Source organism: Dermochelys coriacea, chromosome 10 (assembly GCF_009764565.3).
Source record: "Dermochelys coriacea isolate rDerCor1 chromosome 10, rDerCor1.pri.v4, whole genome shotgun sequence".
Taxonomy (NCBI): Eukaryota; Metazoa; Chordata; order Testudines; family Dermochelyidae; genus Dermochelys; species Dermochelys coriacea.
The window spans coordinates 86,354,042-86,366,383 of NC_050077.1; the positions used below are offsets into that span (position 1 = coordinate 86,354,042).

General features: G+C 42.3%; 1 protein-coding gene across 2 annotated transcripts in view; it reads left to right on the plus strand.

Annotated features, from left to right (window-relative positions):
- The window catches only part of IQGAP1 (IQ motif containing GTPase activating protein 1), a 159,683-nt gene that overhangs the window by 43,036 nt on the left and 104,305 nt on the right, over positions 1-12,342 (plus strand). For both annotated transcript variants that reach the window (XM_038419291.2, XM_043493903.1), the window contains exons 5-10: positions 312-388; positions 3,783-3,850; positions 4,491-4,604; positions 4,972-5,150; positions 6,255-6,345; positions 6,759-6,922. In XM_038419291.2, coding sequence (XP_038275219.1) covers positions 312-388; positions 3,783-3,850; positions 4,491-4,604; positions 4,972-5,150; positions 6,255-6,345; positions 6,759-6,922 — 693 coding nt within the window. The remainder of the gene's footprint in view (positions 1-311; positions 389-3,782; positions 3,851-4,490; positions 4,605-4,971; positions 5,151-6,254; positions 6,346-6,758; positions 6,923-12,342) is intronic.

The window sequence follows — 12,342 nt, forward strand, 5'->3', positions numbered from 1 at the left end:
TAAATATCCCTGCTCATCTCTTGGCTCCCTCAGCATCTCCAACCTATTTCCCCAGATACACCACACAGTATGTCTGTGGGGAGCCAATGTGGGGTGGTCACATAAAAGGGGTGTGGATGTGAGAGTACATGTAAGGGAAGTGGGGAACAGGTTTCGTGGTAGATGCATGGGAGAAGTGTGGAGCTCTGTTGTGCTCCATGAACTACCTATCTCATAACTGGGCTGGAGCAGTTTTATGATTGTCAGAATCCTTCCTACTTGGATGGCTAGAGTTGGGTATTATTCTGATGGTTAACTTTGTTTATATTCAGATTTTCTACCCAGAAACTACTGACATCTATGATCGGAAGAACATGCCACGCTGCATCTATTGTATCCATGCACTCAGGTAATGTGTGTTAGGCAGGAGGCTGAATTGTGAGTGAATGAATTGTGAGTGCATGAAGGCTACCTAGAAATCTGAAGTCTGTGGGAGTGCGAATGCATTCTGATTCAGAGTTGGTGGGGGTGAATGTACTGTGGGGTTAAAGGAAGGTCTGCAGCTTCCAGTAGTGGCATCTATGAAATTATGAATGCATTGATGTTTCCAGTGATAAGTGCTATGCATATTCAAGAGTCAGTGAGATCACCAGCCATTGGAGGCAGCATATACATCTTAAGATTCCCAAGCCTTAGAGTTGGGGTGTGTACAGCTGTGAATCTCCTTCCTTGGGGATTGTGTGTGTATACGTGCATATTTGTGAATCATGGTATCCAGAGGCAAGCAGTGTACTCGGAGCTTTTTGAAGGTGTGTGCAGTATAGAGTGCCCTACCCCAGGGAAGCAGATATAGTAGGTTCCACTTAATAGCGACCTGGATATAAACAGCTTACAGTTAATAGCAACGTTTTGCTGGGAACCAATCCCACCCCATTGACTTTCATATTAATGGGATCCGGATATTGGCAACAGCATGCTGCTTATTCACAAGGTCTTTTGGAAGAAAGGTTCTACTTGCAGGCAGGTTTGTGGAGCTGCAGCCCCAGAAAGAAGCACTAGAATGTGCTGTGCACCCCTGCAGGCAGGTCTGTGGGACTACAGCCAGAGAAGAAAGTGCTGGGACCTGCCTTTCCTGGCTGCAGCCCCACAAACCTGCCTGTGGCCAGTACTTAGCATGTCCCAGTGCTTTCTGGGGTTGCAGCCATGGAAGCCTGCCTGTACAGAGACTGCACAGGAGGTAGGGGGCTGGGAGAGGAGAGGAGGCTGTCATCAAAGCAATAGTGGAGGGTGGGGAGGAGGCAGCAGCCTGGAAAACCTGCCTTTGCACAGGCTCTGCACAGGAGGTAAGAGGCTTTGGGTGGGAAGGAGAGGGGAGGGAAGGCTGTGGGCAGAGCAGTAGCTGGAGGGAGAGGGGCAGTAGTCCAGATGCTGGAACTGCATGGTACCTCTCCCTGTGCTCCTCTGGGAGACTCTGCGTATGGAAGAAATTGCTGTGATGTGTGGAGAATGCAGGGAAAAGTATCATGCAGCTCTGTGGGCCCTCAGAGCCCCCACTTCCCTTGGAAAGCCCTGGCATCCAGGCTGCAGCCCCCCCTCCCTGCTGCTGTCCTGCCCACAGCCAGGTTTGCAAGGCTGCAGCCAGGGAAGTGAAGTTCTGGCCCTTCCTTCTCTGGCTGCTGTCTCACAAACCTACCTTCCACTTATTAGCAGCTGCTGGATAATAACAACTTCTTGTTGGCTACCAAGGGGTTGCTCAATAAGTGGAATCTACAGTATTTGTGTGTCCATAAAAGACAATCAAGATAGTATCACATTATGTATTGTCCTGCCACCAGATCAGGAATGGACACTAATAACAACTGGTCACGAGGATCAAATCCCAAACATAGTGTGAAGCGCTGTCCTGGGTGTGCTTTAAAGGGTCTGCTCTTCCCACCCCCACCCTCACTTTGGCCACACTTGGATAGCTTGTCATGCTTATAAAATCTCATTGAATTGAAAAAAGGGTCTGAACATACTGTGGGTGTTCAGAAGCATGAGTATGCACATGCCCTACTCTGTCTCATATGATGTATGTTTATTTCTATAATGGTTCTAGATTTTCACGGTTGTGTGCACTATCTGAATCTATATGTAGAGCTGCAGTGTGAGAGGCAGAAGGGAAAGTGACAACAATGTAATTTTCACCTGCGAATGAACTATGAATTTCAGTTTGTGTCTGAAGAGAATAGGTTCAGGCTTGTTTGTTCAGCTGAGCAGCAGGTAGAGAGTAATGTGAGGCTGGCCTTTCGTGTGCAGCATGTTTATTTTTAGGATAAATCAGGGAGGCTTTTGGGGGCTTTGTGAAAAGCCATGTAAAGCTTTAAAATCCTTTCAGAGGCTCCGAGGGATAATCTCTCACCTCCTGAGGTAATGAGAGAGATCCATTTCGCTGTGCTAGCTACTTCTGTCTTTGCCTCATTAGTGTGTTTTGAAGTGGATAGTTTTGCTGCTGCTTCATGCTCCCGAGAGACCGAGCATTGCATTGCAGTGACTTAGTCCTTCCTGATTAAACCAGTTTGGATGCAGGTTTCCAGTCTGATTGCAGACGAATATTTAGTGGGCTTCACATGAAGAACGCTCCTTAAGACGTTTCTGTATATAGAGCGCTAAGCCATATCAGTTTGGGTCTCCATCTTATGCTCACTCAGTTTTAGTCCTCAAGAAGGAGCTTGTTCTTTTGCTTTTTGATCCTTTGGCAGGATGAAATCTGAGGATGAAACATCCAAATAGATTGCAAATAGCTGAACATCAACAGAAGTTTCAAGCTATTGTTGTAGAATCAGATTGCTTGTAGAAGTGAACCTGCTTTCAACTCAGTTCCCAACATTTAGTATAACTTTGTGGTCAGGAACACTTGGCATTGTGTGATGGCCAATTATGGAACTGTGTAGCATATGCTCCTTTGACCAGTATGAAAGGGATTTGGGTCATTGTTAGTGGTAAAGCTGCTCCTTACTGGCAGCTTCACGATAGCTGCTGCAGTTATTCTTTGAGTAGGTGGACTCAGCTGGCAGATGTTCACATCTCCTTGTCAGTCTGGTCCTCTTTGCCAGTGATGTGTATATCAGAATTCAGATATTCAGAATGAGTCAGGTTTTTGCTGAAATATAAATAATGGGCAACATATAGGTCTCCAAGAGTAAAGACTTGTCTACACGGGGACACTCAGGAAAGTTAATTTGAAATTAACTAAAAGTGTGAATTTAAAGTGGATAAATTAAATTGCATTAAACCCTGGTGTTGACGCTTATATTCAGAATTAGAGTGGCCTTAATTCAGTTTAGCTTACTTCACTTTGCAATCTCAACCCTATAGGCACCAACACACCTTGCAGTTACCTAGTGCAGTAAGGAATATACAAACATTCTTTACCACCCTAGGTAGCTGCATGGTGTGTTTGTGCCTGTAGGGTTTTGCTCTGTGCTGGTAACCAACAGAATAAAGCAAATCTTTGGTAGGAAGTTGCACATCTGGGTAACCAGATGTCTGCTGGTCTGAAAGGAACTTTTAAATCCAGAGCTCCTAAACCATATGGATCTTTCTTTCTGGGGAGGGGCTTATTATTTTTTCATGGTGACATTCCTTTATACACAAACACTTCACTGGGAGAATCAATCACCATCACAATTGAAAAGGCAGGTTTTAACCATCTAGAAATCTTTCCACTTAGCTGAATGTCTATATCTTCCTTAATTTACTTGTGAGTGGGGTAAAGACCACAAGGAGGAATGAGTGCTAATTATTCCTGCATTGTTTCCTAGTCTGTACCTGTTTAAACTGGGACTGGCCCCTCAGATTCAAGATTTATATGGGAAGGTGGACTTCACAGGTATGGAGATTTCTTGCTTCTCTGAGATTTAGATGTTTATGAATTTGCATGCCCTGTTTACTCACTTCAGTAGATGCTGTACATAACGGATGAAAGGGGATGAATGCCCAAAGGCAGCCAGGACTGTAACTTCATTTGTGTTTAGTGGGTGCGGGATTCCTCTCGTACAAGCTGGGGAAAGAGACTTTTAGGAGGAAGTTTTATTCTTTAGTTACTGGCTCTGTTAACAGTAGTATGTCTCCACTGTCTCTCCCTCCCCTTCCCTTGGCTTTAGTCTTTTTCCTTCCAGAGCACCAGATGCAGAAGAAAACAAACTTTGTAGGCTGTTGTATATGTACTTCCTTTGCCCTGCTGGCAACCATACTTTGAGACATGCAAGGATCACACAATCTGTTTCAAACCTTTGTCGCTAAGAGCACAAAACTATGTAGTGAGACAGATTTCTATGAGGCCCTTGCATTTGGATGACTGGAACAAATATAGGAGAGTTTCGTCTCTTCTCAGACTGCATGCACAAAGTATTTGTGAAAGGGCAATTTACAATCTATTGTAGCTATTCCAATTTTTCTGCAGCAATAGCTGGTCTTAAGGCTGATTCTGAATTTCTGCCTACATTACATCTTTTTCCTTTGTGTTTCAGAGGAGGAGATCAGTAATATGAGGAGTGAGCTGGAAAAGTATGGAATTCAGATGCCTGCCTTCAGCAAGATTGGAGGAATTTTAGCTAATGAACTCTCTGTGGATGAAGCAGCATGTAAGGGGAAATAGATTTTCAACCTCTGTGACCGTTTAAATTGCCAGATTGGATAGAAAGTGCATGTTATAGTGCTGGCTCTAATAGTACCTATTGTTTAAGTCAACACAGGCCTCTTATGGCCAAGACATTTCTGTTAGAAAATCTGAATTTGATTTGATCAAAATCAAACGACAATATCAGGAAATATGGTACTACCTGTGTCAAAAATACAAAGTCTTACTTACAGTTTATATTCTGATAATTCTTGCAACAATGCCAAAGATCTAGTCAGCTGTTTTCTTCTTTCCCAGATAAGCCTTTAATTTATTACAGGGCAGAGCAGTCATCTTTGCAGTTAACAGGGAAGCTGTGATTTGTTTTTCAGTGCATGCTGCTGTTATTGCCATTAATGAAGCAATTGATCGCCAAGTTCCTGCTGACACCCTGATGGCAATGAAAAACTCCAATGCCATGTTGGTGAATCTTGTTGAACTCCTGGCATCAATCTATCAGGACACATTGTACCGGGCAAAGAAAGACAAGATGGAGAATGCCAAAAACAGGGTAAAAATCAATGTTCCTTTCTAGTTACGAATTCATGTTCATTGTATCGAGTTCATGATGTCACCGGAGGAGATTGCCCATGGAATCCAGTGAAAACATGTTGTTCAGTCTTTTGTGTAAGATGTTAGGCCAGATTTATCCTTAGTGAAATTCCACTGTAGTCTCCAGGGATTAATTTGATGTATTATGAGATGGAAGAAAGCAGACATTATAGTTTTACATCTGATGTGTAATTGAATCTCTTACACACAGATTCCCAAGAAATATGCATGGTGAAAGAACATAGAGGAGATGTCTTATTCTAGACATCAGTAAAGCCTGTCCTATTTTTATAGAATTTTTGAGTCTTTCTAAAGTATATATGAAACAAACCCACCATCCCACGAAGTTTGAACTAGTTCTAGAACTTCACCTAGACTAAACTTGCTTAGTGCATCTCGTTCTGCAAGCCTACCTAGGCTGTGAGTAATCCTACTGTATGAAGGCTGATATTTACAAGCACTACACATCCAAGTCTAAACACTGTGATCCCAAAAGCTTGTGAGCATATGGTATGTTACTTTGTAAATTAATCTGTTTACAGAATTCTACCCAAACTATCTGTCAGCTGCTCTCTGCCACAGTGATAGGCAAATTAGCAATACTTAGATATGTGGCCTGTTCTGGAATATCATATCCATTTATTTGATTTGGAACATTTTCAGTTTGAGAACCTGTATGTGTCTGCCTAACTGGATCTACTGCATCATATGTCCTGGAATTCTTTCTATGTGCCCACACAGAGCTGTTAAATGAAATCATCCAGTCTTATGTATTGTGTATCCTTCTCTGTTTGCTGGAGATCTATACTGTGTGTGTGTGTGTGTGTGTGTGTGTGTGTGTGTGTGTGTGTGTGGGCGTGCCTAGGGACATTCACTTCTAGGATTCCCTTTTATGTGTGTGTAGTTGTTACTGACCTGTTGTGCAGTGGGTTAGAACTTCATTTGGGTGTACGTTAGTTATGTTCACTGCCCTTTCTGTTGGAGGACTGTAAGAGACCTGTAAACAACACACCACAAAGTCTGCTCTAGAGTTGCATTGATGATAATTTTGTTTCATTGTCAGACTGCCTCTGAGAATTCAGAGAGAGAGAGGGATGTGTATGAAGAGCTGCTGACTCAAGCTGAAATTCAGGGCAATGTCAACAAAGTCAACAGTAAGTTTCCCACTGAACTAATAGGCCTGGATAAAGAGTATTCAGACTTGTGTGGCTCCTTTACTCCTCCTTCCATCCCTGCACTTTGAACTAAGTGAGTAGCTCTCCTTGCTATATTTTTTCATAGTATTTCTCAATTTTGAATTCATCCTGCCCCTTGTCCCTCTCCTGGCTCCTTAAAGAAGTGAAAGATCCCCATTAAACTGTGTGCCCTGAGTATTACATACCATTTTCATCTCTTTTCTCTTGTTAAAGTCCTCCTGAGGGATTCTGGAGTCTGACTTGGAGACTTCCAGCCTAAACCATCAGTCAGTAGTGTTCAGGAAGAGATGCCTTCTGAGGCCTCTGCTATAGAAGCCTAATGATCACTACATTCAGCTTTTGACCCTTACTTTACTTTGCTCTCTCCCTAGCACATTCAGCCCTATCAAAGATAGATCTGGCTTTGGAACAGGGAGATGCATTAGCATTATTTGAAGTTTTGACATCACCAGCCCTGGGGCTTCAAGGATTACAGCGAGAAAATTGTGACTGGTATCTCAAGCAGCTCTTGAGTGACAGACAGCAGAAACAGGAGGTATGGAAAAGCATATGTAATCATTGTGAAAGTATTTATAATACCACAAACCATCACCCATAAATTATATGGGATGATCACAAAACTCCCATATGAGAGTTAATGTTACTTTGGAAAACTTTAATTTTGTTGAGTTTTTTGTATTTAAAAAGTAAACTTAATATTCCAATAGCGTAACACATGTGCAAGAAACATTGTGATTGTGTACGTATAATGGAATACTTGATGGCATGGTATAAAGGCTTTATCAATGTGAGTTTGAAACTGCGGCATTACTCAGGAATGATAAATGTCACAACTTAAAGGCTGATATTTTACGGTCTTGAAGGGTTGGGAGTGAATCCTAGGGACCCATTACAATATTGGGAAACTCTTCTATACAGTAATTTAAAGTTTGCAGATTTCAAAATAATCATATTTTTGAATATGGAAAAGCAGTGCCTAGTCCAAGACTGAATCTTTCTCATTCTGGACCTTGGACAGGTGTGATTGAGGGGAAGAGTCTATCTTTGGGAATATGGAAAGGAAGTATTTTTGTGACAGATTTGAAGCTGCTCAGGGTCTGGAACATTAGTGTAGTGAAGGGTGCATGATAAATGTATTTATCACTTAGCTGTCACCTCAGCATAGGAGAAGAGTGCATATAAAGTGTGTGTATATAACTATAATAATATGTATGTATACACTTAATGTAAAATATAAATAAATACATAATGCATATATGTATGTATATAATGTTTTATGCCCTCTTGCTTTACTATGTTCAGTGCTCAAGTACTTTATTGTAAATATCTATGATACAGATAAGCATATGATATTTTTCCTTATAGATAATCTTTCTGTAGTTAAGATTGAAGTTATCTTCTTATTTTAAGCCTAACCTTCAGTGAATTTTGCATGCATATTGTATATGAATGCTGTTTATAGAATGCATTAGTGTTGATTTCTAAACTTAGTAGGGCCTCAAAGTATACTAGTTTATGTAATATTTGTATGCATATTATTACAGAGGACTGCAATGGTGGAGGGGATGATTATTACTACTGTATATTTTTAATAATTTGTCTTTTACAAGGTCTAACATGATAAAGAAGTAGGATACCAAGTACATTCAGAGCCAGGAATAAAGGCAACAATTCAGTTTATAAAACTGAGAATAAAGCTCTGACGTTTTTGAAGTCCATAAGCAGACAAACATTAAGAAGATAAAGATCATTATTACACTGCATAATTTTGGTTGAGTCCATTGGCAACCCTCCTAAAATTGTTGAACTGTCATAGGTCTTATGGAGGGTCAACACGTTTTCTTCTTGAAGATTGATTTATTCATAATGCTCTTCACTATAGCATTTGAGTGTCTCATAGACATTATCCTATCCTCTGCCCTTAGGAGGTAGCAAAGTATTATCCCAATTTTACAGATTAAGCACTGGGTGATTTCTTGTAGGCATCCCAGCGGAAGTAGATTTTGAGGAGGGATTTGAAGGAGGACAGGGTAGTAACCTTTCAGATCTGCTCATTGAGAGCATGGAATTCCATGCATAAAGGGGCATTATGAAAGAAAAAGCAAATATGTTTCTGAGAAGAGGAGACAAGTGGGTGATCAAGACTGCCACCATTGGTGGAGTGGAGGGGGAGGAGCGGTGTTTTAAGAATGTGTGTCTTTGTGAGGGTGAGAGGTATTTTTCCCCCAGGATAGTCTGTTCTTTTCCACTTGTCCCTTCCATATGACACTCTTGTGGTTCAGGCTGTAGTGTCATGGAAAAGGCAGCTGGTTGCACAGGATTGTGCTCTAGATCCCAGGGGATTGTTGCTAGCTTTAATTCCAATAAAGGGTTTACCATCCACAGCTGCTGTTCTTGGTGTTTTGGACTAACAGACCTGGATGGGCAGAGGGCTTATTGACCTGTGAAAGGAGACTCTGCCTTGGCAGACTTTGTTGTTCAGGGTTTCCAGGATATTCATAAATTCTGGGAAGCTATTCAACACTAGAAAGAACCTCTTAGGGAAGTAAGTAGAGACTTCTTTGCAGATATTGAAGGAAACTGAGGTTATGTCTACACTGCAGAGACTATACTAGCATAGCTATGTCAGAATAGCTATGCTGGCATAACCCCATAATGTAGATGCAGCTACATTGATGGAACAGGTTTCTCCATTGGTCTAGGAACATAATCTTCCTGAGCAACACTAGCTACATTAACGGAAGCATTCTTCCATCGACATAGCTCCACCTACACTGGGGTTAGGTTGTCTTAGCTGTGTTAGTCAGGGGTGCATTTTTTTCTCACCCCTGACCGACATAGTTATGTCGAACAAACTTTTAAGTATAGACCAAGCTTGAGACTGCTCCATGTTCTTTCTGTCCCATGTCATTCTCACAGCTCTCTTGTCCCGAGGAAGGAAAGGAAATACTTCTTGTCACAGAGTGGGCTTGCCTTCTAAGGCAGTGGGACTATCTGTTCCTAATGATCAGCCTCCTCACGGGATGGGTTTTGAGGCTTTCTATAATAGAGAAGAGCCTGCTTAACTTGGTAGGGGAAGAGACCTGCAAGAGAACTAGGATCAGGGAGAGACATGTAGAGTTTTCCTGCTCCCGACAATAGAGCCAGATGGAGGCAGAGTGTGCTAGGAGGCTCTCTGAAGTGGGCCAAAGGAAAACACACAGAGAGAGAGAGAGAGAGAGAGAGAGAGAGAGACATGCACAAACACAAGGAGCCAAGGAAGGGGCTGTGGAAAAGGCCTACAGGCAGGTGGAGGTAAAAACTGGTTGAAGGAGTTGAAGCAAGGGGTCTGAGAAGGTGAACCTCTGCTGCTTGTACAGTGTGTCTGAGTCGGAACTCAGAGTAGAAGGAGGGCCGAACCCCTAAGGCTTATTGAGGAAGGTGATGTGAAATCTTCCTCTCCCCTATCCTCCCCCCCAACATAAGGAGTAGAAGAATTTTTGAGCCTGGAGTTGGGTTGATGATTCAGCCTGAGATTGTTGAATGATTGTTTTGGACTTTTTGTTTACTGTGGGAAAAGGGGATGGGTTTATGATTTGGCCAGAGGCCAGTAAGAAGCACTGGAGTTGGCCTAGCCAAGAGTGGGAGATTGAAATGCCTTCAGCCAGAAGAGGGGAAACTGAGGCTCAGAGCACTAGGTACCTAGGTAATCATGTCACATGCACTTTCACAAGCCAGCATTCAGATGATGACTAGCTTCATTAGTGCCCAGTAATTCCCAGTTTGAGATATCTGACAGTGATATTGAAAGGTCTTTAGCCTTTGCAGCAAGCTCTAAGTAATAAAGAATTGTTCTTCAAGTATGTGTCAGTTTGGATCTCACTCTAAGGTACGTGTGTGCCCTATGCATGTGAGATCAGAATCTTTTAATAGCACTGTTGGGCTGTGCCTGCGCCATATATGTCCTTGTGCCCCTCCACCCGAGGGATAAAGGGCAGAGCAGCCATAGGTGTTCCTCAGTGCTCTCACTGCTGGTGGACGCAAGACGGAACAAGTGGTCATGCTACCCCTTAGCAGAATCTGCTTCTTGCAAATTAATTAGTTAGATAGGGTTAATTCCCTTTACGTTTCCTCCTTTTTTATTTAATTCTGTTATAAACCCAAACAGATTTAAATTTAAATTTTCCTTGGCACTTTGCATCCCTATCTGGGCCAAAAATGGTGGATTCAAAGCCCTTGGGCTTCAAAGCATAGCCATCCTGCAACAGACTTATGCCATTTGCAGATGGCCACGGCCACTGTCTGTTTGTTTGTTTTTTTGTTTTGTTTTGTTTTTTGTCTCAGTGAGAGCCATGTGCTAGATAGTTGCTTGGTTTGTCATTTCTTTTCTATTGGAACACTCATCTGAAGTTATATCCCTTGGAACAACCAATGAGAGAGAGTACAGATCCTGAAGAGCGAGAATTGACTTCAAAGATGGATCCAGTCTCTTCTAGGTCCCAGTCAACCAATGCCTCTGCTGGCTGGCACACAGGACCTACTGTGTTGGTACCTGCAAAAATTGCACAGCACCGTCAGGAAAGCATTCAGGACCATGAAAGACCATTTCAGTATGGACTCCCACCTCAGCACTGAAAACTGGTATGGCTTCCTTGTTGAGGCAAGGGAGATCTGAAGACTGGGATAGACATAGTTCCCTGCATTGATTCCCCCTTTTCCCATAGAGACTCAACCCTGCATACTTCTTGACCACGTCTGCTTGCATGTATATGACAACGCTAGCCAGACTTCACTTGTGTCCATTACAGGACTGGCTAAGATCAGTGAATCATCTCACCATCAAATGATCATGTGAGTTGTGGTCCCAGCTCACATTCTGTAACTGCTGAATTGGTGGTCAGACCCCAAGAATATTTGGAAAAGGGTACATTTCTCTATACTTCCCCCTACAAAGACACTGATCAGAGATGAATCAGGCACGGGTTGGGGCACACACCTGGACCACTTCCAGATACAAGGAACTTGATCCCCAAAAGACATGACTATGTACATCAGCATTCTAGAATTACGAGCAATCAGACTAATTTGCATGTCATTCCAACCTGTTGCATGTTCCACTGTGCAGATTTTCACAGATAACACATTTGCAAATGTTTTATATAAACAAGGAAGGAAGCACCTGTTCATCACCTCATGTCAGGAGGCTATCAAGATATGGACATTATGTCAAAATAGGATAACTCCAATAGCACTTCATCTCCAGGAGTCTCAACAGTTTAACAGACTTCCTAAGCAGACAATCCATCATTAGCCACAAGTTGTCTCTGAAGAGCTCCATCATTACATCAGTATTTCAGCAAAAGGAAAATCCTATTATTGACTTGTTTACCTCCAGAGACGACAAAGTGTCCAGTCGTTTGATTCGAGGGGCGTGAACCCAGCTTCCTTCCAAGAGGCCTTTCTCATATTGTAGAAGTGAGGTCTCATGTATGCATTTCCATGGATTCCATTGATTCTCAGGGTGATAAGCAAAAATAGGCAGGAGGCAGTCATGCTAATCCTGAAGCTCCATATTGGCTGAGGCAGTTCTGATTAACAGATCTCAGGATGTCTGTTTAGCCTCCTGTACCACTTCCAGACTCTCCAAATATCAAGGTCAAATTCATCTAGACAGTTGCCATATCTGACAGTCTGGATGTTGGCAAGTTGAGTGCTACTGACAGAGATACCTCTGTACAATTACAAGAGATCCTACTTATCTCATGGTATCCAGATTTTTAAAGGGATGACTACATACTTACCTATATGTTAGAGAATCCCATGTAATGTGGGATCTTAATGTTGTCCTTACAAACCTCATGGAAAGAGATCCCCTTTTAATCTCTCTTGGAGTGCTTTTTACACCACCTTATTTTGAAGACTGCCTTTTTTGATTAGGAGAATTCAGTCCCATCGTGCAAGTTTGGGAATTCAGCA